The 25043-nt window shown below is 37.2% G+C and overlaps 3 protein-coding genes across 3 annotated transcripts; all 3 read right to left on the minus strand.

The window, feature by feature from the left end:
- Positions 1-413: 413 nt before the first annotated feature.
- LOC108676887 lies at positions 414-2558 on the minus strand. Its single transcript, XM_018165041.2, has 3 exons — positions 2442-2558; positions 1809-1977; positions 414-1566 (listed from the first exon to the last, which is right to left on the minus strand). The coding sequence occupies exons 1-3, from the start codon at positions 2541-2543 to the stop codon at positions 1385-1387; spliced, it is 453 nt and encodes a 150-aa protein (XP_018020530.1). The 5' UTR covers positions 2544-2558; the 3' UTR covers positions 414-1384.
- A 317-nt stretch (positions 2559-2875) lies between these two features.
- LOC108676882 lies at positions 2876-4230 on the minus strand. The gene is made up of 4 exons (XM_018165037.2): positions 3995-4230; positions 3720-3763; positions 3373-3563; positions 2876-3097 (listed from the first exon to the last, which is right to left on the minus strand). Exons 1-4 carry the CDS (start codon positions 4099-4101, stop codon positions 2876-2878), a joined length of 564 nt encoding a protein of 187 aa, XP_018020526.1. The 5' UTR covers positions 4102-4230.
- A 6648-nt stretch (positions 4231-10878) lies between these two features.
- Positions 10879-16647, minus strand: LOC108676883 (GATA zinc finger domain-containing protein 11-like). The gene is made up of 3 exons (XM_018165038.2): positions 16547-16647; positions 13768-15426; positions 10879-12629 (listed from the first exon to the last, which is right to left on the minus strand). The coding sequence occupies exons 1-3, from the start codon at positions 16641-16643 to the stop codon at positions 12505-12507; spliced, it is 1881 nt and encodes a 626-aa protein (XP_018020527.2). The 5' UTR covers positions 16644-16647; the 3' UTR covers positions 10879-12504.
- Positions 16648-25043: the final 8396 nt, after the last annotated feature.

The raw sequence follows: 25043 nt of genomic DNA on the forward strand, positions 1-25043 counted from the left end.
ATTTGACCCCCTGTTGTGCACAGCCACTTGGGGTGATCATAACGTTTATGATACATGCGCCCTGAATGAATTGCCGTGACATGTACATTTTTAGCGCATTTTCTCATTTATGCAAAAAAGGCGCTATTGTGCTCGTCATGTCCGTCTGTCCGTCCGTCTATCTGTCTGTCTGTCTGTCTGTCTGTCTGCCTGTCCGTCTGTCTGCCCGTCCGTGACCAAGTTTTCGTCGACGATAAAATGCGCTCTCTGTCTCTCACTGCAGTGAGTACTGAGTTATATTTTCTTTTTGTTGGCGTATATTAATAGAAACTAACAGAACGAAAAAATAAGGAAAAAAGAGACAAACATGTGCAATAATGATTAGAAATTTTTTGGAATTACAAGATCTTCCAATAGGAATCAAAATCATGAATAATGTCGAAGGAGGAGGGAAAATATATTGTTTATCGCTCCGCATATACTTCTGTACACGTTACTGGCAAATTGAGTTATACTTTTTTGGCTTTTGATGAAAGTCACAATATGTAACTTCAATTTATGGTCAAATTTGATTAAAAATATTCTGAATCAATAAATAGGTTGTAATATTTTATGTTTTTTTTTAGTTACCCTTCATATATACATAAGCAGATCCCTTCATCCCAGAGTACATTAAAAGTATGTCGCTTTTGTTCAATACTTCCCTTTAATTCTATTTTGATAGGTGCTTGCCTACCCATGCCTACTTTCTTAAAATTGGTGGGCTCTAGAATTTTTCGATAGAATCCGAATCTAAAATATACGATGCGTTTCGCTCTACGTTGTATATGTCCAGGCTATGAAATTTAATTGAAATATAGTTTGTTCGAAGAGATGCCACACGGATATTTGTGCAGTGTAATTATGGCGATGGCCGAATTACACTTGTGTATATTACAATATCGAGAGGTTTCAACTTCTAAATATAAAGTTTTCAAATGCATGGGAAGCTCCCTTATAAATATGTTTCAAATATTGAGGACCTAATTGAATAACAAGCAATATTTACAGTTTTACTCTAGGAATTTCCTGACGACTGTTTCCAGATCATTATAAATTCCTAAATTTTTCTGAGTTGCATCAATCAAATGTTAATGACCTGCAAGAAAGTTAATATCATACAATTATCATCTCTCTTGATGTAGCAAGTTGAATATGAAAGGGATTAATTTCTACTGTCGCTTTAGAGTTTTTTCGCCGTACCCTTTAGCTTCTCGTACTGCGTCGGGAAAATAATTAAGGGCCAAACACGGGAATTAATATTATTGACTTACCTAACATATGATTAGAATCCTATTACACATATGATATGATTAGAATCCTATTGATATAACATATGATATGATTAGAATCCTATTACACGATATTATTTAGTTTTAAATTTATTGTTAATCCAGAGGACCTCGTAGCAACATGACGCTTCTTTCTCTCCATAATAAAACTTGTTGAGGGCCAGCAAATTTGGTTCACTCGAGACCAGCGAAAACTGCAGCTCGCGCAGCCGGTGCATATGGCGCCACAGCCTGTCTCTTCGGGACGCCCGTCGGTCTGCGTGTAGAGTGCAGGATTCTTTACGTGTATTCTAGCAAAGTTAGTAAAAACGTCGGGAATAATAGGAAATTGTTTTTTAAAAATAATACACCAAATTCTTCTGAAAAAAATTCATATTGTATTTTTTATGGACGCATATTCGGTCATCCTGTTATTGGTGGCAAATAATTAATATCATTTTATCTATCGTATGTGCCCATTGCGCTTTTAAACTTTTCAATATTCTATTAATAATGCACCTGGGTGGACCTCCATGCCAATCTGCTTGATGTTAGAGAGCAGTTCGACGTCGTCGTTCAAGACGTTGTCGAGGAATTCCAGCTCGAAGCCTTCAATGTCCATCTTCAGGTAGTCGATAACTCGATCGGTCTTTTCGATTCTGTCTAAAATATTTTTATATGGAAAAACCTGCAGGAAAGCACAATTATTAGAATATTTACACTAGTTAAAAAAGTTTCTGAACGAATTTTGTAACTGATAAGCGAGTATCTGTTGAAAAGTGTTGAAATATGTTGAAGGTCTTATAAATGGACGTGAACTCAAGAATGTATATATTTAAGCTCACTTTAGAGCTGAGATGAATTCAAGTTCACTAATATTCATCTCAGCACTAAATACTAGAACATTTCACAGAGGACAAACGGGAGCTAAATTTTTTTAGAGTTTTGAATGCAATGCTAAAAAATTATAGAAACGTAGAAAATCTAAAATTAATTAACGAAAAAACGCAATTAACATAATGTGAACGTCAGTCGCGGTCATTGTACACAACTTCGCTTCAATAACATAGACGGTACTAAGGGCCTAACTTCCTAAACAATAAATTTATTACTTCAATAACAATCAAAATGCGCTGGAAAATAACACATAACCTGGAAGTGGCTTCCATCAAAGGTGACGTTGCGAGCGCTGCCTCCCAGACCCAGCGGGAGGAAATGAACGTTTTTGCCTCTCAGATGCGCGGGTTTGTTCATCGTCGGGTCGAACGAGTAAACCTGTTGAAAAAAAAATATTTAAATTCATATATACTTTAGTTTTGAATCTAAAACTGCGATTCAACAGCAGAATATAACACGTTTCAACTGACTTCTGGATCGTGAAAACCTCATGAAGCACGTCTGCCCATGCCAGTGATGCAAAAATTGGTTCGTGGAATGAGATATTTCCTGCTCACAAGTACTCAGTGACATAAGATTCTGCATTACAAACATTACAAGATGATATCGCCTCTTCGTTAATTCAAATGTACTTAGTAAATGAGTGAGGATTCTCATGTATTCGTCGAAACTATTATTGAATCAACGTGTTAAAAACCGAACATTGGTTGCTCGCCACAAATTCTTAGTGATCCAAAAATTCCTAGGGGAGAAATGATCTCCATGGCGTCGTCGAAGCTCCACTCGTCGTTGACGCCGAAGGAGAGCACGACGCACGAGCCCGGCTCGGGGGCGACGCCTGCATCCAGGCACACGAGCTTGGTTCCGTCGATGCCGGTCATGTCCGTACGTTCGAATCCGCCGAACTTTTTCTGCCCATTGTCAGCAAAAAGTTAGGCGTTCATTAAAGTTCATACAATGGTAAAAAATCTCCTGGAGAATTTCACTTCAAAATTTAACAAGTTTTCGTAAGTTTGAAGAGTGCATGACAGGTATTAGTTGCAGTAAGGAAATACAGAATTGGATAAAGAAATTATATATGTTCCAAATCATAGAAAAAGACTTGCTGAATCAGAATATTTCTTATCTAAATTCTACGATCACAGATACTGTATGCCCGTTAAACATTAACAGCGCCGTGCCTCACCAGCTCACAAAAACTCGTTGTCTCTTCAATTAAGTTGTAGAACTCGGTCCAGCTCGGGCTCATTAGTGAGTGGTTTATTTCTGCACTTAATTCATTGCCAGTTCCACTAGTTGCATTCGCTGTTGTTCCCTGTCCGACTAATGAGTTTTGGTTGATAATTTTTATCTGCTCACGTGACGTTCTCCTTTGACCTGAATTCAGGAAAAACTATTGGTTTAAGAGACAAGTTAATCTTAGTAATTTTGATATCAACAGTAATTAACAAATAACTATCAGTTGAATATATTATTGTACTACAATTTGACACTCAGTCTTGTGAGGAATGTTCAGTCATTTATTGTTCTTACCTCCCATTAGAACTGGAAACGATGATGCGAAATTGTCGCCGGAGCTGTAAACAAAAGTTGAAGTTATGCATTGCAATTCGAACAACCTCTCATGGTGATACTAAAATTTAATAAAAATTCTCAATAAAAAATAGCAACAAAATCTTGAAACAGTAGAAATTTTACAAATAATTTTGAGCTTTCATTGTTAATTTCAATGTATAAATATACTTTTTACCGAAACAGCACCAATATTCTCCTGGTATAATGAAAAATTTTACATCACCAACACTTACTCGGTATGCCTGTGGTCAAACCAAAAAATGACTAGCAACAGCGTTGTTACCATTGCGGCCAAGAGCCAGACGCAGACAGGGGATTTCAACTTGTAAGGTCCAAGCATAATTTTTTAGTTGAATGGACACTGAAAACTATGTACTGCTGCCTTCAGCCTTTAGGTGGTTAAAAAGAAAAAAAGGTAGTAAAATGAGTAAAAACTTATAAACTTCCTGGAATTTCAGCTATTGAATTATTTTTCTGTAATGAAGTTAATCATAATATGAATTATGAATATTTAAAATAAAATCTATGCATTTTACCACGCAATACTCGAATTTACCACAGTTTGAAACTGGCTCTTCTCTTAAAGTTATGATGAAATAGCTGGAAAAGGCTTAATCAAAAATACGTTAAAGAGTTACGTCGCAGAAATACGTTAGACTTCTGTTGCAAATACTTAAATATCGACGTCCCTTTTATTTTCAGAACTCAGCATTCTTTAAGTGGGTTATGGTTCAGTGGAGTGCTTGTAACCGACTGAGCTTGAGGTGGACGCTGATGCTAAACTGCGTTGAAAAAAACCGGACCCGCCCGTTATTATTAGCAGAAAAAAACGCAATATGGGCCACGTGTTGACTTGATCGTCTATAGAGTTTTATTGTTGCTTATTCGGAATAATATATGTTGCTCATATATGTGTCAATGTATATGTGTGTGTATGTATATTTATGAATATGCATGTATGATCGTATATATAATTTTTTTTAAATTCAATGTGGAGCTTCTTCTCGAGCCATCGGGGCAACCACTTTTCTTCAGTAAATAAATAAATAAATAAATATATGAATGTCAGTTTAATATTACATCTGCAACATGCACTTATTATTTACAGATAATTTCAAAGATAACTTAACATTATTACAAAGCAGATTTGGAGTTTTAATCCTACTTTTACGAAGATTGTTGCGAAGTCAAAAGAGAGTTTTGTCACTTAGGAAATTTTTTAAACAAATTCACATAATTTCCCAACTTGCATAAAATGATTGATACAAGTAGAGCACACAAAAGTTTAATAAAAAAATTGCTTGCTGACAATTTTTGGTTCATTGGATTTTATCGAAAATACCAGTCTTTACTGGAACACTTGTCGGTCTTGCAGAGATTTTTTCTGGAGATGCGAATAGTTAAATATCGTCTTAGTGGTTTGCATCTGCCACATTTAAAATAATTTTTAGAAGCAATGAAATTAGTATACCCTAAATATGTCTTACTGCATGTGAAATAATACTTAGCTAAAATTAATGCATACATGTAAAAAAACGAAAATATTCGAAAGATTGCAACAATTTTAATTCATTCTCATTGCTCGAAAAACACAGCGATATTGTAGTGCTAAAATTTCTTGGACCATTGACTGCGCACTCAACCGCGGTTTCCAGACGACTGACAACTACTTGCTCTCCGTGTTCGATACCTATTCGACTCTTTTACGAACTCGCCTGCACACTCAAACAAAAACTTAACGCTTAACTCGTACTGTCATAACTCCTACAATACTGAACGGATTTCATTCATAATTGGAACATAAGTAGGTATTACCAATGCGCATAAGTTAGGTTTTGCGTTCGAGGGCGCAGGCGAGTTCGTAAAAGTGTCGAATAGGTGTGTTCGATCATCAAACGGAACTCACATCTCTCTGTGGATAGGAGATTTTTATCTGTCTTTAATTAGATAAATATCAGGTCAAATTGAAGGGTCAAACGAGATGGTCATATGAACGAAGCGTATGTTTTCGACTAAGTGCCGTTTTTAAATTATGCCAATATATGCCTCACAATTATTTGGTTATTGAGTATTATGCTGAGAAATGGAGCAAGGTATAATGGCCTGTCAAGTGAATAAATTATGTTTGTATAAAATTTACTTTTTTCATGTCAAAACGGTATCGAGAACACACCTCGTAGCTGAGAAGATAGGGAACCCATTAGTAAAAACTAGTTGAAGGCTTAAAAAAAGTTGCAGACCCGGAATTATAGATGTTCAGGGTTGTATTAAACTATCTAAAATCATTAAAGAAAATAGAAGTGTAGTTCGAGTTTCACATGTCAATAATAGCATTCTTCATGTCGACAGAGTTAAACAATTGACGATTTTGCATTGTGAGTAGTATCAGTGAATGTGTAGGTGATTCATATTTATTACGGTAGTCGAGTTATGGAATTAAATGCGATGAACGGAATTATAGAGTTTAAATTTGTTGAACTAAATAGTTACTACCGACCGATGTTGTTTAAAGAAGATGAAGTTGGAGTCTAATTTTTATTTATATCGCTAATATTTATTAGTTATCTCAACTTGAGATCTCTCATTTGTAAGTCCTCATTTGTCGTTTTTCGGAGACATTTTAATCTTAAGTGGATGAACAGTACAGTTATAGCTCAGCTATAAAGACCAAGAAGGAAGCCTACAGGCGTTATTTACGAACTCGCAGCGATGCTGATTATAACCTGTATGCGAGAGCTCGAAATCAAACTAAAAAATTCTGTAAAGCTGCAATAAAAAACTATGAAAGAAATATTGCCAAAAATGCGAAAAAGAACCCGCAAGCCTACTTTTTTTGCGCTAGTTCGAAGTGTATAGGACAAACAACGGAATCTCTGATTTGAAAGATGTAGACCAGTGGTTCCCAAACTTTTTCAGGCTGTCGCCCCCTTTGGCTCCCTATTGAATTTCTAGCGCCCCCCCACAGACATACGCCTCTTTCTTGAAATTTAGTACGCTGCAATTTTAAAAGATAAAGGTTAAACACAAATGTGTATTTCACAAATATAACCCCATATAGTGAACCAATATGTTTTTCAGCTGTTTTAACTGTTTCAGCACTAGAAAGCTAGGACGTCGTGGGCGAATTTACGGCCGGACTCGTGGCCGGTCTCACGACCAATCTCCAAATTCAATTATCAAGCAATATCTCCCAAACTATAATGAACGCAGCCCTATGAAACTTGGAACACGTGTTCATCAGAACCGAACGGTGATGTTTAGCTGGTATTTTTTTTTAAATTTCACCTTCATTCGTGAGTTACGCGTATATTGCGAAACAGGCCGAAATTCGCAGTAACGAATTTCTTTCAAACTATTGAACAGATTTGAACGAAATTTTGAAAACACATTCCTAACTACCAAACAGCGATTTTTTAGCTTATAATTTTTTCGATTTTACCTTCGCTTGCGAGTTTTTTCATTTCACCGTCATTCTTGATTTCACACTTCCTTATACGTATTAGGCCCGTATCGACGGGTAATTTATCACTCAAATTCGCGGCGATCATGAAACTTCTTCTAAACTAAAGAACAGATTTCAACGAAACTTTGTTTATTAATACTTAACCTCTCAACGGTTATGTTTAGCTCGTGACATTTCTATTTTGCTTTCATTCGCGAGTTATACAGACATAGGAGGAACGACCGGCTTTTCTACCGGCCGGTTTAACCAAGAGCCTTATACGTATAGCCGTATAACTCGCAAACGATGGTCAATCGAAAAAATTGTAAACACTATACTGTTGCTGAGGTGAGGTATGCAAATACTAAGTTTCGTTCAAATCTGTTCAGTAGTTTGGAAAAAAATTATTGGTTACTGCGAATTTAAGCACGCATTGCTATTTAAATCACAAATTAAGGTGAAATGAAAAAAAAAACTCGCGAACGAAGGCACAATCGAAAAAATTTTCACGAGCTAAACATTACCGTTCGAAGTTAGGACTGTAAATTCAAAATTTCGTTCGAATCTGTTCAGTAGTTTGGAAGAAATTACTTGATCACTGGGAATTTCGGCCCGTATTGCCATATAACTATGACAAAAACAAACGATGACAAAATTTGTCCGTTAATTTGTCCGAGACGTAAACCCAGGAGAGGTTAAAAAGACAGATGTGGGTGAAAAAACCATCGCTGGGAGTCATGTGCTGCACGTATTGTATACAAATCGCCAAACAAACGTTCGAGCTTCTGACACTGACTTTGGACTACCGCCCCCCTATTGCCCCCCTCCCTCACTCTTTGTCCGTACCGCCCCCCAAAATCTTTCCACCGCCCCTAGGGGGCGATATCGCCCGCTTTGGGAACCACTGATGTAGACCAACGGTAGATATCCTCTGATGAAGGTAAGGCTAACTTGCTCAATCAATTCTTTAGCAGTGTGTTCACAGATGAGGACTTGGGCAGCATTCCAGCTATTGAGGAGCGCCCAGTCGGCTCGAAATTAACAAGTTTTGAAATGCACAAAGTAAAGGTTCTCCAGCGCATGGTCACCCTTAATCCCAACAAGTCATGTGGACCAGACGGCTTTCACAGTAGATTGCTCAAATAATTAGCAACCGTCCTGGCCGGCTAATTGACAGTATTATTTCAAAAAACCCTAAACGAAGGAACTTTGCCGACCGATTGAAAAAAAGCTCAAGTAACACCATTGTTCAAAAAAGGTGAGACAAGTAGCCCCGGTAACTATCGCCCTGTCAGTCTGACAAGTGTTTTTTGTAAGCTAATGGAATCTGTTGTTAGGGATAGGATTGACTGTTCACTTGACTGTTCACCATCTCATATCAGATTGTCAACATGGTTTTATTGCCGGCAGATCCTGCACCACTAACTTATTATCTACGACCTACGTTGAACGATTGGACTCACCTGCTGGACGAAAGGGAGCCAGTGGATGCATTGTACCTCGATTTTGCCAAAGCATTTGACAGTGTTCCGCAAGAACGGCTGTTGCGTAAAGTCTTTGGGAATAGAGGGAAATGTACTCCAAAGGATCAGAGATTTTCTAGTAGGTAGACGACAACGTGTCAGCATTAACGGAACAGTGTCAGACTGGGCATCAGTGCGCAGTGGCGTGCCACAAGGAAGCGTTCTTGGGTCTATTTTGTCTATTTTGTTCGTTGCTTCTATAAACTATCTGCCAGAAGTAGTGTCCAGCGTGTGCTCCATGTATGCCGATGACATAAAGATCTCGGAGTTTATGTCGACAAGGAGCTGAAATTTTCTAAGCATGTTGAAACGCAAGCTAATACATACAACAAACTTCTTGGACTAATCAGACGCTCTTACGAGTTCCTAGTTTCATAAGCGATGAAGGAATTGTTTGTTGCCGTCGTGCGCTCGAATGTAGAGTTTGGAAACGTGCCGTCACTGAGATTTGAAAAGGACAGAAATTTAATAGAGAATGTTCAAAAGACATGCAAAGAATTACTAGAATTTAAAACAAGAAATAACACCAGGGGCCACGGCTATAAATTAAAAAAATTGATCCGCAACTTATCCACGCGACAACATTTCTTCTCGCTTTGAATAACCGATATGTGGAACAGCCTCCCCGATGACATCGTTGGCGCTCCAAGTATGAACGCATTCAAGAACAGACTAGATAAAGCAATGGAAAAATATATGTTCAGACTTGAAATACCTAGCACAATATCGAACCCGGTGGAAGACTGGAAGTCTAGTAGCTATTTCAAACTATCATCTGTCCTGAAAAGATTCGGTCAAATAACACGATTTTAGATCTTCTGTGAACAGGTCAGGAAAAGTTCAAGAATCGGTGACAGGCCACATCAGGCCTACACTTCAGCGCCGACATCACTATGTTATGTTTTGTTAATGAAAAATATTTAGGAACGATATACAAATCGATAGTTGAAAATTTATTCCATAATGATTAAATAATGATACATGATAGATCTATATTGATGAAAATTTCTTTTACTTGTAGCATTGTAGGGGTTACTGTTAAGTTGAATGTTAATTTTAGTTACAGTTTTTTCAGAATTTCGGACAGACAAATGATATTTTAGTTAACCCTGGTATAATAACGATTCATAAAAAATTTTTTGAAGGGTAAACTATCATTATATCTGCAGTCATACCGCATGGTTTTTGTAGCTCACTGTATTCGGTATATGAATATGATCCATTGTCAAAAATTGTATTAAATTGATCTTTACATCCTCCTGACGTTTGATACATTTTCTGATTTAACATTAATGGGTATATGTTTAGACTGGGAATGCCTAGCTGCCCTAGCAGCTTACGGACAGCCCGATGTTGTAGGAAAAAAGCGGGAAGTATTTCATATGAAAGGCAAGGGCATGAAGTTTTGTGTCTTGCCTAGTCAGGTGCCATTATGCATTGGATAAGTGAACAGCGTGCGTTTGATGTCGAGGCGTACTTTCTAATGCCCGTTCCATTATCGCTACTCAACGAGCATTCCGTACTCGGTTCCGTATTAGTCCTTCGGTCGGGTTCCTGGTCGTAAATCGATTTTTACGTGGGTATACACATTTAGGGTAAGTTATCTTAAATCGATTGTTTACAATGACTGTCCAAGGACCCTACCTCATTTGACGAAAAACCATACTCCAAGCCAACGCCAACATACCCATTAATATGCTTTAGCGAGTTGAACGGAACTTCAAAAATCGGAACTGGATCCATTGATAATGGGGGTCGTCATTTGTTCGATATCATATTCAAAACTAAATGATTCAAAATTCAGCTAATAAAATTTGTAATGAAATTTATTTGTTTTGATATCTTCATTAGTCTTTCTTTTATTGAATTTTCAAATCAGAAAGTTTCCGTGAATCACCGTGAAAATTGTTGTATACTATACTTATCAGACTACGAACGTGTAGAGGAAATGAATGAATTTCTGACTGAATTTCGATATTAAGTCTCATTGATACTTTGATTTCTGAAATATTACAAAAACTCTCTGGTCTGCCCGTGAGTTCATATTCAATCAGCGTAGAAAGTTGGCTGACTGGAAATTCCGTTTTAAATGAACGATCAAATGATATTAAAATTCTATTGAAGCAATCGTTAAGGCTGATAATAAAGTTACTTCGGATTTTTGGTTTTAATGAAAGTAGTAAGCGTGATTATACCGTGTTTACATGCCTGTGGGATTATATAAGGTTTACACAAAACATTACGTTTAGAAATCTAGTATATTAATATGTGAAGAGTAATTCTCATTCATGAGTGAAAAGGAGAAAAGACTTCTTAAATAAAAAAAATTAGTTCATTTGCCCATTAATTTACCTAATTAAATCAAATTTCAGATGTGCTAACCTCATCACAACTAATGCTCAAGTTATCATAGCTCGTTCTTACCATATCAAAACTGATGCCCCCCTTATAACAACTCATGCTCGTCTTATCGCCACTCGTGCTTATCTTATGATATGATAATTGGTGTTCACCTTATAATAACTACTCATGCTCGTCTTATCGCCACTCTTGCTTATCTTATGATAACTGGTGTTCACCGTATAATAACAACTAATGCTCACCTTATCATAACCCATGCTAGCCTCATCATAACTTATGCTTGCCTTATCACCACCTACTGTAATTTTAGCTGAAGAGTCCCACGTGAATGCTGGTCTACTCCCCGGCACAACACACGACTCATACAAACTGCATACGTATGCTCCCTATACATTGATGTATGCAGACTACAATTCATCGAGTTCTATAACGAACTCGGTTGTCTATGAGACAAATTAATTTATGAGCTAAGAAAATAGCCAATACTACATGATTATAGTTACTCAAAAATAAGTTATGTTTCTGAAATTATCTCTAAAGTTCTTATTTCTATAAACATTCGACATCGACGAGCACCAATGATTATGTGGAAGATTAATTTTCTCATGATTATAATAATAATAATAATACAATGATGACTATTTCATTTAATACGATATTGAAAATTGTATGAAAAATTATAAGATCAAATGATTGTGGTCATGAACAATCATTCTGTGTGATATGCTTAGAACCTCCAAAAAGGTCTGCATAATCTCGCTCTTTATCACAAAGAAAAATTATTGATAAGTCACTAAATAAAATATAAAACTTTTGTGTGCAATATTCAGTGGGCCTCAATAAATGCGTAGGCTATGAATTAAACCGCTGAATTCCTCGTCACATTCATTGATGAATTCTCAGTTTTCCATGAATATGAAAGTATTCATAATTTGTATTCACATCGATTTAAACTTGGATTCACATCGGCAGAAATTTTTCGTTCGACGAGATCTCTTCTCGGTGTCAAGCATTGGAAGTGACAAGTCCAGCATTTCAGTTCTCTATAACAAGAACAATATCTGCTTACAATCTGTGTTCTTTCGTTGTGCCAAGTTTTTCGTCGACGTCATGGGTGGTTTGTATAACAATTAATCGCTATAGTGAAAACTTTAAACATGAAACTTTAACACAAAAATTAAGTAAAGTATGAGTTTCAATATGGAACTCTGTAATAACCCTAAAATAAAATTTCCAAGTTACAAAATCTTTCACTTATTCACCGAAGAACTTGCTGTTCATCAAATTATCACACGATCTAACATCGATCTCAAGGACTTCAAAAGGATCGACTTCAAATCGATCTCAAGGACTTCAACCCCAGGATCACCGTGGGACGTCAACGACTCTCGGAAGACTTTCCTCAAGGATATCACGGCTACCCGAGTATCCTAGAGGATACGCTGGCCCCGTTCTTGCAGAAGAGGACCTCGCGACACTTCCCTCGAGGATCCCTCATGTAGCATTCGGCACACTGACCCGTCATCGCGAAGATACTGCGACCTGATCAATGGAAAATAATGAATATCGAGCAAAAAGTTGTCCTGAAATCATAAATATAAAGCAAGATCTAGTCAAGAGGAAATCGACCAAAAAATGATCCAGAAAACGTGAATATAAAGCAAGATCTAGTCAAGAGGAAATCGACCAAAAAATGATTCAGAAAACGTGAATATAAAGCAAGATCTAGTCAAGAGAAAATCGGCCAAAAACTGATCCAGAAATCGTAAATATAAAGCAAGATCTAGGCAAGAGAAAATAGACCAAAACTGATCCAGAATTCGTGAATATAAAGCAAGATCTAGTTAAAAGAAAACATTAACATCAGTTTAAAACCGGATAAAGGAAAAACATGAATATCAAGCAAGGCCTGGTCAAGAGATAACATTAGTATCAGGTAAAACGTGGTTGAGAGGAAACATAATCATCGGGCAAGACCTTANTAACAAGGAAAGTTTGATAACATGAGTATTTAAAAAAAAATTCGCTACCCTGAAAATTGAAAATTTGCGAAGATGCAAAATTCAATAATACGCCATTCACGCGAAATCTGCTTTTTGCGGGATGATAAGTTTGATTTGAATTATGGCGCGTACAACAAGAAGTTTCATTCATGAATTCGTATTGAAGGAAGCAATTTTGATGAATATCTAACATTCGAAGAAGCACAAATTTCAGCAGCCTATTCAATTAGTATTTTAATGAAATTCAAATAGAATATAATGAATTTAAATTGCTGAAAATATAAAAAATGTATTCAAAATTTCGAAATACACAAGTGGAACATATTTCTTAAAAATATCATGCGTAATATTTTATATCTATAAAATTTAGTACATTGTCAAACAGTTTATTCTGTACAATTTCATGAAATTCAGTCTTGCAAGCACACATGAAACCGAGCCAGCCAGGGTCGCATTTTAAATCTACAAACTTTAATAGATTATCAACGTTTTTTTGTACCACCGCATAAAATTCTGGCCCATTTTCTCGTCGATGAAAGCGTGAAGTCACGAACGGACAGACAGACAGACTGACGGACGGACATGACGAACACAAAATAGGGCATTTTTTCCATAAATGAGAAAATGCGCTAAAGATCGAGTCAACTGCGAAAAAAAATTTTAGTCACCACTCTCACCCTGAGGCCTGAAAATGAAGTCGTCGAGATAAGGATGCGAGGACGCCTCCATCATCTCTTTTACCGTCACTGGCATGGAGAGCAGCAGCAGCTCTATGGACCGTCGTAGGTGTTCGACTTTATTCCAGCGCTCTTGCAAGGTACAAGTCGAATTCTGGTTTGCTGTCTCACGAGAATAATTACTCATCAATATCTCGTCCGAAGAAGATAAGGTCAGGTTATGATTTCTGTCTCTGATTTCTTGAAGTATTGAGTCACTTGTGAGCAATTTTGGGCGACGAGACGAGTTTTGTGAGGTATTTTGATCCGCGAAGGTGATTGCGATTTGGTTTGAGGAGTCAATTTTTTTACTGCTATTATCAAAGTCAAGCGCTGTTAGGCTGATAGATGAATTGATAAAATAAAGTAATAGTTCAGGGTGATTAACTGTGGCCTGCATATGTTCAGGAGAAAGGGAAGGATTCATTCGACTGAGAATGTGAATTGAAGAATTTAACAAGGACGACAAAGTTTGCGATTCTAAAAGTCTCTCGGGTACTGATGTGAATACTGGCAACATGATCACGCTGTCTTTATTCGGCGAATTATTTTCCCTTGGAAGTACGGCTTGCGTGCTACCGAAAGGATTTGATCTAAACTGAAGCCCGATTTTAATGAAGATTTCAGCCTTCCAGTTGTTAGATGAATTGTCATTCGTATTATTATGCTCGGTCACGTTTGTATCTCCTAGACTTTCGATTTCATTCGAAGGAAATGAAATTGATTGAAGGTTTAGATTTTCATTTGTGTTTTGCTCTGAAACCTTGATAGTATCTGGAGAAACTGAAGTTTCGTTTTGATTATCCCCAACATTACGTACTGATTGGCCATTTACATGAGCTGCTCTTGAAAATCTTATGTGAACATTCGTGCTTTGTCTTGAGAGATCAGCAGGCGCTTTACCCTCATTCGTTTTCCTCGAAGCAGAGTTATTCAGTCGGGGTGCCGAGGTCAAGCTTGTGTTGCCATCAGGCAAAGTGTTTTCCAAATGAAGGACATTAGCAGAGGCGTTGCCAGATGAGGAAGAATTCCGTGCGCTGGAGGAGCGAGGAAATTTTCCGAAAACAGATAAATAGGAAGAATTCTGTTTCCCCAACTGAAAGGTTAGTTGAGGAGTTGTTTGATTTGTTGAATCGTGACGATCAGTTGACTGATTACGAGGCACGGAGTGATCTTTAGTTTCAGGATTTTCTGTTATGGTATCTATTGGTACAATTTTGGGTTTACTAACGCTTGGTCTCAGGCTACCGCTTAGATTGGTGTGCTTCTCAAAATAAGGGGTGCTCTCAGTCGACGAATAATTTTTTCCATGATAGACAGGAGATGTGAACTGCAAACCAGTGCTGTTTGAACCCAAGCTGTTGACTTCATTCTCCACAAGTGCATTTCGAAAAGTTGGGCTCGCGGGGAACGCTACGTCGCGTGACGGAGAGACTGAAGAGTTGTTTTGTTTTAGTTCCTCATCGTATGTAGGCCGACGTCGGTAGGCTGGGGCCATTCGTGGGGCCAGGAGAGGAGGTTCCACATGAGTTGTGTTGCGGGATGAAGACCTGTCCGGTATTGCTTGCAGGAGAACGTCCACCATCACACGGTTAACCAGCTCCAGTCGCTCAATATAACCTGCAGTGCAAGGGACATGAGTGAACAGTTTGTACTTTAAAACTGTAAGCTCAGCAGATGTAGGCAGGTAGTAACATGACATAAGTATATAGGTAATGAATGACAAAACTCACTGCATTTTTTCTCTTTCTTCCTCTTCAGTAGCTTTATGTAAGAAGCTCCATGAAGAGCCTTAATTGCTTAGATACTTGCTCAACCCATCAAACTATCGTAAATTATATTTTGTTGAATATCGTAAAGATTTTAGTGGAAGATTGTTTGAGTGTTTGATAGAAGTGTTCAAAAAATAGCGGCATAAGCTTTTCTAATGAATATCCCCAATCACTATCATGTCGGGATTCAACGTGAGTATTCAATCAAAGATTATTTATTGTGACCTACGCAAAGTATAATTAATTTAAATATTATATACATTAAAATGCTGCTAACGGCTAACACCGCTCTCGAATTATCTGAGCACAGGATTTCCCACAATGGAAAAATGCTTAAATAAAATAAAGTATCAACTATTGTAATATTTATCTATGACCTCGAAATTCATTGAAAAAACATTACTGTATATCCAAATGGCGAAGCTGCTGAATTTATTTCTTAGTTATTTTAGTGCACTTGCAAGAATTTTCCAGTTTGAAATAAATACGATTAAATAAATAAGCGAATCTTAAGACAACACTTGTTAAAACTTACATTAAATTCAAATAAACAATTAAACCATGCTTAAAATTATTTGCCAATTTTAAAATTCATTATTGAAGTTACAATAAAAACATTTTGAGAAATAGATTGAGGCCATGCAGTGACCCATATTAGAAGCAAGCTTCGGTCTTTCTTGACTGGTGATCACCATCTCACTGACTGAGTTCGGTATGTTAAATACAGTCAGTGATAACGGCCATTAAATGAACTCAGTCATTCGTTAATCGTTATCACCACTTTACTGACTGAGTGCGGTAAGCAAGGTGCGTTCGCTGAGATTAACCATGCAGTGGACTCAGAAAAATTGAGTTTTTAGATTGAGATTAACCATCAGTGGACTCAGAAACGGGTGGATTGAGTCCACCAATTTCTAGAAAAGCAATTAGGAGCGTTACTGATGTTGCTTACTGCTAGCTGCACTCACTGAGATTAGCGGTGTTATGTCTCAGTATTGTGGCGTCCAGATCGCCAGCGCCGAACACCCGCCGCCTCCAGGCCGCCATGTCCGCCAACCTCTCCATCAGTTGAACGTCCTGGCAGGTCTCCGCGGCCTCGGTGGTGGCTGATACTGTAGAGGGTTTGCGATCATTTTTATAAACCCATTGATTCTTGATTTATAATCAAGATAAATCAAGCGAAATAATATTATATATATTCATTATTATCGCTAAGAATTATTATATATAATAATATAAAATTGAAAGGTGTTTTCGATAGAATGAGATGTAAGGGATTAAAAATAAGAAGACGCTAATAATAGTTTTCTGGGTAATAATCTACTAAAAGAACTTAATGAAGAAACCATTTGAAGAGCTGGATAAATGAAGTAAATTTTTAACATAACACATCACCATTCATTGACCTAAATTATTATAACGCGCACTACACATCACAATGACGCACCACACATCACAATGACGCACCACACATCACAATGACGCCCCACACATCATAATGACGCACTACACATCACATTGACGCACCACACATCACAATGACGCACCACACATCACAATGACGCACCACACATCACAATGACGCACCACACATCACAATGACGCACCATTATGGTGGTCGTTCGTCGCCTCGTCCGACGACCGCCCGAGGATGAAAGTCCCGACGGCGAGCGACGTGTGCAGCTGCGCGACGAGCGCGAGCAGCAGGCAGCGCTTGTGCGCCGTCAGCATCGTCCCGGTGATGTGACGATGATTGTGATTACTGGGTGGTGATTAGTGATGAGAGAGGAAGAGTTATTGGTGATGAGAACTGGTGGGTGTTGATTATTGATGAGAGAGGAAGAGTTATTGGTGATGAGAACTGGTGGGTGTTGATTGATGATGAGAGAGGAAGAGTTATTGGTGATGAGAACTGGTGGGTGTTGATTAGTGATGAGAAAGGATGAGTTTTGGGTGATGATTAGGTGATGATAAATTGCGAGTCTTGATTAGTGATTAGAGAGGAAGAGTTATCGTTGATGATTCGGTGATAATCACTGGTGAGCTTTGATTAGTGATGAGAAAGGAAGAGTTTTCGGGGATGATTTGGTGATGATTACTGGTGGGTGTTGATTAGTGATGAAAGAGGAAAAGTTAACGAGTATCAATAATGGTAACAGGCGAGTTTTGTAAGTTAGTTATAAGAGAGTAATAACGTTGAATGAGTATTAATAACGGATGATGCGGATGATAGTTATGATAGTTGATGATGGTAACATGTGATTCTTAGTGATGAGTGATGGTCAGTGCATTTAATCGCCGATCGACACTAATTCATTGCAGTGAAATGTAATCAGATAAACACACTTGAAAAAAATTCGGGATGGATATTACTGATAATTAAACTATACCAATTTCTAGAGAAGAAATGTGTACATTAACAATGTGAACGGAGAAAAATTCCCTGACTATTAGTTCGAAACCAGTTCCAGTTTTCCTGCATGCGGTTTAAAATAAATGCGGTTTAAAAATAAATGCATTTTTAAAATAAAATTTTGCAGTCCATAAATTGACAGGAATGCTAATTACAATTCTTGATAAAATTACTTAGGACAAATTCCTTCGATATTTTTTTCAGTTTATGCGTAGTATAAACTGAACGTATATTCTTTGCCAGTGACATACGTTGCGTTTCAATGATGAATTGCTGGTAATGATTGATATATTCTACATATTCCCGCCAATAAACCCTCAAAAAATATTTTATTTAACGTAACGGTTTCACTTAATTGAACGAATGCATGCATGTGATTCATAGAATCGTTTCACAATTTACTAAGAATAACTATTTTTTCTCTTCCAGAATCATAAAAATTCTTTAAGAATTATTTATCAAAATTATTCAGAAATTTCTGGTAAATATAAAATCATTAATGAACCCTATGCCTCTTGATGAATTTTCTACTTCGACGCATGAATGCAAGCACATAGACTAAAAATAACGCACAAAGTTGAAAGAATGGGGACAAATGAGACGCTAAAAATGCGGTATCAGTTGATAAATAACACAAGTTTGCATTTATTCTCCAAATGTCATGTAATATTAAAATCTAACAATGAAGTTTTGTGGATGAAAATAGAAGCAACTTGAAGCAGAGAGTTCAGAAGAAATCACTTCCACAGAAGATGCCTTGTGCTCGACACTCGCTCCTACTTCACACTGACGCCGGAGCAAGCAGCGCTCAGCTCTGATGAACAGCGTGCTCTGTCACTCTTACATGTAATCTCAGTTCTAGAAACCCAAAGTTCTTGAATCCGTATGTTCATTCATTCAACGAATTCTATCATTCGATCAAGTTCGGATAAAAAATGCTGATTTAAATGTTGCTCAAACAAAATTATGAATATCGGTTACGTAAATCCAATAAATATTTGCTCTTCTTTCTTGGGCACTTGGCTTAACTGCCAATATCTGAGTTATTTTAAAGTGACAAAGGTACCTAATTTTGAACACGGAAAAACATTTTGTCTCGTATTGGCCACAATAAATATAATGATCGAAAATGAAAGTAGTAAATTTTGCAGTGAATAATAATCATAAATCTAATTAGTGAGCAAAGGAGAGCGACAAAATGTCGCTCATAAAATAGAACAACTGTAAATGAACCAACAGTGAAACCCGAGCAAAAGAATAGTTCAATATTGAATGCCCTGAGGTTCGAGATTCAAATTTCAAGCCTCAGTGCCAGAAATCGACGAATGGATATTGACTCCAAGAACCACTCCAGTTTCGAAAGAACTGAAGATAATCAGGAGCTTCGGGCAAGCATTCATGTTCGTCAATATTTCTGCCAATATGGCCAATACGACGAGAATGCAACCCGTGGCGACGCTGCGGTTAAGTAGAAAACCCGCAACTTGATTCTAAATACATTTACAGATTTATTGGCTTGAGAATATAATTTTTAGAATGTAATGCAGAGAGCCACTGCAAAGTTAATCACGCACAGAAAACTTAGTTACTTAGTATCGGTTTCTTATCCATCAGCGAGTGAAAAGAATCAGGCACGAGTTGACTAAATTGAGAACGAATAGAAAACTCGACTGATTAAAAGTATGATTAAAATTACTAAAATTAATTCAAGGGAATTCCATGTGTAATTCAAGTAATTCACATGTATTCGTTAATTACCTTGAGCTTTTTTATGCGGGGATATGTTTTTTGTTATTATATGGCATCTATTCATCGATATAAATTTTTATATCACGATAATTTTTCATTTTTTTCAGGCACCCTCTTTATCTGGAGTATTTAACACCAAAAATATGTATAAATTGAATAATCCGAAACGGAGAGGACCAGTCCCTATAAATAGACAAGAGAGCCACGGTTAATATCATTATTCCAGCTGTTGTTTAAAATATATTGCTTAAACTTCGGTGTCGATTTCGATGCAAAACATGAAGACCGACATCAATTATGCACTATTTTATCAATTTATGCAGAGTTAATCAGATTAAATTCTTAGAAACACAATTATGCTGAACATGTAAAATATCTTAGAAATTCGATGAAGTTAAAACGTGTTCGTGTAAGCTTATTATTGAAAGTACAATTAAGCGACTACCCTCGACCCTGTCGCTCGTGTCTATAGTTTACTTATTTAAAATTAAAAAAAAATCTTATACCAGCGGCCGAAAGTTATCTTCCCTCTGTACGCTTACCATATCGGCTGCCTTAGAACGCTGGCTCCGCATATAATATTTATAATGATTAAGGTCACTTGATTGATTAAATCGCAAGTTAATCAAGAATTGAAAAGCAAAGAAAACAGCAAAAAAATAACCATTTCTAATGAGAGAAACGTTTCGGAGTCCAGCTCCATCGTCAGCTGAAAAACCTGAAACACATGTACAAACAATTAGCATAATAAAATGTACATTAAAGATATAATCACTGAAATTGTGAAATGAAAGCAAACACGAATAAAGTGAACATTAGCAGACAAACCTTTCCATTTACAATATAGATTGGATATGAACTGTAGGCGCATTTAGACTAGGCTTTTGTTCATAATGAGGTATATTTTAATGTTACAATTTATACTGAGGTATAGAGAGGGTATATAGATAGAGTACATAGAGAGATATATGTATATATGTATATAAATATAGAGAGTATATATGTATATATGTATATATGTATATTCATCAAACTCCGAACTAAACGCGAAAATGGCCCTCGCAAAAACTCGGGAGTTGTCCGAGAGGCCGTTGTGGTCTATAAATTTTACTTCAAAGAAGGTTGTAGACTTCTTTATCTTATGGACTACTTCGGACACTTTGGATCAACAACCAGGACACCGAGACGCTGTCTCATTAGCTACCTCCAACCCGGAGGGCAAGGGAATCACACGCGACAATCTCACAACCAGACCGTCACTCGCTTTGTGCTGAAGGAACCACCAGCATTGTCATCAAGCAGTGGCCTGACATCAATCGACCGAAGATGGCTAGCCTCATCGTGTCTACGAATTGGACGCCTGCTACCTCTTTCTTAAGTACCGGATTTGGCTGAACTTTGAAATGATTTTCAGAGTGATTTTTTGATTCAAAATTTTATTATAGTATCCTATTTACATATATTATGTACTTATTTCCACCAGAATTTCAATATTTAATGCTCTTTGTAACTTGAAAATGAATGTTTGTTACATTCGAAACGTCGTTAATAAACTAAAACTCCTTCTTGATATATGCCTTTCGATCTACCAACGTCATCTGAAGAATTGTCCTACTCTTTGATAATTTAAATCAATTTATTCTCTGGTCGTTAATCGCACGCGTATAAATCAACAAATTCTGCCATCCCAAACTAAATATAGAGAGATAAATATAGAGAGTTCAATATAGGGAGAAAAATAATCTAGAGCGATAAATCTAGAGAGATAAATCTAGACAGATAAATATAGTTACGATACGATACGATGAAACTTGGTTGCGGGACGAAGCCACTCTGTTCTCACCCTGAACTTGCATCAGCAGCTTTGATTTAGCCGTGAGTCTGGCAACAGCAGCCAAAAAACATTTCTCTTTAACTTCCCGCTACTGGTGGAAGAGAAATCCAAACTTCAACCAACATGCGTGCGAATATATCAAAGTCCACCAATGGAAATAAAAGGGATTGAAGTCCAGTTGAAGTCCAGAAATCTCCAGAATTTCAGCGATCACCGTACATTTTTAGAGAAGTCAAATTAAACATCTCAATTGTGAGATCATATCAATTATGAGATCATCTCAATTCTGAGATCATCTCAATTGTGAGATCATCTCAATTGTGAGATCATCTCAATTGTGAGATCATCTCAATTGTGAGATCATCTCAATTGTGAGATCATCTCAATTAAATAATTTCGTCTTTAGCATCCGCCACGAAAATCTATTTATGCCGCTCATCAAGATCAGATAGTAAATTCTAATAATTGTGATCTTTCTTTCGAATAGATATGGGGTTGATATTTGCGGTATCAAACCAAAATTACACGAATTGAACAGCCTTGGCACTCGGCTATTAAACCAATAAGTCAAATCACGGGAATGATATAAATTTAAGGAACCTACATTTCGTTCATATGAGGATAATTTGTTAAGATTTACCCCAAAATAAGTGTAGGACTGGGGGGAATTAGGACTGGGAGGAATTAGGACTGGGAGGAATTATGTAGGACTGGGAGGAATTATATTGTAATGTAGGAATTGTTTTTTAAAGCAAATTAATTGTGAACCTCAAACGTTGTCTCTCAAATTTGCCTGTTTATGTCGAGACGATATAATTGCAACCCTTCGTTTCCGTTTAGCCATGCGGCTAGGAATAAAACTATAAGTGTGTGAAAGAAAGAATTCTTCAAAGTATTATATGTGTACTGGTAGGAATAATACAGAGAATGGGTAAAAGGATTCTTCAGCTTAATTGTGCAGCGCAGGTTCCAGTCAAAAAAAACTTGCTTTCAAAATGATTTGCAATAACACTTCCAATAGTGTCAGCGAAACAGTATAAGGGGCAATATAAAACGAAAGCTTTGTTAAAATATCAACTGGGAAAAAAGTTTGCTTGCACTCTCAATAAATTGCGATAAATATTGTCCCGTTTCGGACTTCGGTGCAATAATACGGGGAGTCTTACTTTCAAAACTCGCTAAGTGAACGTAAGTACTTACACTCTATTTTCCTGTCAATGATTGGTAGGTTTTGCTTGAAAGGCCGTGATTGGCTGATGAACTTACGATCTCTCAAATTTTTTGAAAGTATAGGCCCAGATCTTTAAATGTCAAATCTTTCCTGCAGCAGTTAATTTGAATTATATATTATATAAATTATATCTGTATTATTATTTAACCAAACTTGGATTCTTTTGTGGGACTGATAATGAGCGAAATATGGGATGGTAAATTACGAGCTGGGGTATTAATTAAAAAAAAATTATTTTTTTTGTATTGCTGCAAGACTAACGTACATTGAAAAGCAAACTATTAACAAATGAATTGAATAATAGATTGGAAATATGAGAGTTGAATGGCAAGCGAGTGTATGATATTGATAAAAATTAGGAGAAAACTTTCTGTATTTCTGTTACCATTGTGTTTCTTACGGGCCTGGCGCAGGAGGTCGTGTCGTGGTATTGACCGGCTGGGGAGTCCTGAAATCCTGTAATCGACCCGCCCCATGTCAAGCAAATCTATGACAAGGACCGCAAATAAGAGCACAATAGTTATTTTAACCTTGATTGATTATTGCCGAAGTCCGCTTTTAACCTTAAGAGATATTGATCATTTAATTTTATAATATATATGATGAAAAAATGTTAACATTGCAGAAAGATACATCCTATTTGTACAGTCTCCACCAGTCAATGAATTGGTATAATATCAATCAAAATCTGTAAAGCCATCATAAAGATTTATTTTAAACCTAATATATTACAGGAGAACTTCACAAATAACTGCACCCGGCGCAGCTACAAGCGCTCTGAAGTCCGACGGCAGGCTGGCTGACTCCTTACGCGATAGTTTCGTTTTAGACTCCGTGGAGTTTGGGTGTCCTGCCGCGTCCCAGCTACGCTCTCTAAACACCTCGACTCCGACTTCCTTACATAAAAAAACTCAGAAAAGATGCTCTCCGTAAACATTAAATTTTTTGACAATGTGGTGCCGAGTATGAATCATATAATGGTTTAATTTCCTGGGCATAGAAATGGTGTTACATGTTGATGGTGAAGGTCGTTGCATTCGGCAACAAGCAAAAGATTGCGATCACGTGCATGTGGAGGTCGGCTGGGTTTATTGACTACAGCGATACTTAGGGGGAGTGTATGGGCATGTATATTATTTATGTTATTGTGATAGGAAATGAGTGCGTTAACATTGCATTACATATGAACGCGTATAGGGGTTTCTACATGCATGTTAGGCATCGATCATACGCATTTTAAAAGAACATTTAAATAATTAGATGCTATGATGATATGCTCTTTGAGAATTATGATTAGAAATTCTTGGAAAAAACTGCGATATAAACAGAAGGTCGTAATTTCTCGGGAATTAAACTTTTGATAACTCCTGTACGGAATGAGCCACATGTTTTATTAGTAAAAAAACTTTTGAACATATTGTTTCTGAACAAATGAAAAATTAATTTGCAAATGAATTTTTTAATCCGCATTATCTATAACTTATATTAACTGATTCTATGTTTTCAATTGTAATTATTCTCGAATATGTATTATTCACAGCTAATATTACATGGATGGGTTATAAGTAAATTTCTCTTGAATTACATTACATATTTTTCAAGTAAATTGTTATTCAAATCACAAAGCACAACTCGATTTTAGACGGAAATGCTTCAAGTTTTCGTTTTACCAGCGTGTCGGATTCAAAAAATCCCATGGAAGCTCGGCGTTTCAATTTGTCTTGAGCTCAACAGGTAGGATAAATTGCCCTGAAATCCCGTTGGGCAATCCCGTTCTTACCCCTCGCGGGGCAATCCCATTACTTGCTCCTCCGCGAGACAATCCCATGCCTTGCTTCCATGTCAAACAATCCCAAACCTTGCCCTATCGCAAGGCAATCCCGTGTCTTGCTCACACGTATTGGACAATTCACGCTTTGCTCTCCTGTGATGCAATCCCGTGCCTCTATCCTTCGTGAAGCAATCCCGTGCCTTGATCCCACGAGGGACAATCCCCGTGCCTCTATCCTTCGTGAAGCAATCCCGTGCCTTGATCCCACGAGGGACAATCCCCGTGCCTCTATCCTTCGTGAAGCAATCCCGTGCCTTGATCCCACGAGAGACAATCCCGTGCCTCTATCCTTCGTGAAGCAATCCCGTGCCTTGATCCCACGAGGGACAATCCTGTGCCTCTATCCTTCGTGAAGCAATCCAGTGCCTTGATCCCATGAGGGACAATCCCGTGCCTCTATCCTTCGT

This window comes from Hyalella azteca, unplaced genomic scaffold (assembly GCF_000764305.2).
Source record: "Hyalella azteca isolate HAZT.00-mixed unplaced genomic scaffold, Hazt_2.0.2 contig7221, whole genome shotgun sequence".
Classification (NCBI taxonomy): domain Eukaryota; kingdom Metazoa; phylum Arthropoda; class Malacostraca; order Amphipoda; family Hyalellidae; genus Hyalella; species Hyalella azteca.

Excerpts from the sequence above, each read along its gene's own strand:
- LOC108676887 (XM_018165041.2), bottom strand. The coding sequence starts at position 2,543 with ATGAACAAACCCGCGCATCTGAGAGGCAAAAACGTTCATTTCCTCCCG. Across the intron at positions 1,978-2,441 it reads TTGATGGAAGCCACTTCCAG|GTTTTTCCATATAAAAATAT; the intron begins GTTATGTGTTAT and ends GCTTTCCTGCAG. Across the intron at positions 1,567-1,808 it reads TGGCATGGAGGTCCACCCAG|ACCGACGGGCGTCCCGAAGA; the intron begins GTGCATTATTAA and ends CTCTACACGCAG.
- LOC108676882 (XM_018165037.2), bottom strand. The coding sequence starts at position 4,101 with ATGCTTGGACCTTACAAGTTGAAATCCCCTGTCTGCGTCTGGCTCTTG. Across the intron at positions 3,764-3,994 it reads TTTGACCACAGGCATACCGA|CTCCGGCGACAATTTCGCAT; the intron begins GTAAGTGTTGGT and ends TTTTGTTTACAG. Across the intron at positions 3,564-3,719 it reads GTTTCCAGTTCTAATGGGAG|GTCAAAGGAGAACGTCACGT; the intron begins GTAAGAACAATA and ends TCCTGAATTCAG.
- LOC108676883 (XM_018165038.2), bottom strand. The coding sequence starts at position 16,643 with ATGGAGAGGTTGGCGGACATGGCGGCCTGGAGGCGGCGGGTGTTCGGC. Across the intron at positions 15,427-16,546 it reads ACATAACACCGCTAATCTCA|GTTATATTGAGCGACTGGAG; the intron begins GTGAGTGCAGCT and ends CTTGCACTGCAG. Across the intron at positions 12,630-13,767 it reads CTTCATTTTCAGGCCTCAGG|GTCGCAGTATCTTCGCGATG; the intron begins GTGAGAGTGGTG and ends TCCATTGATCAG.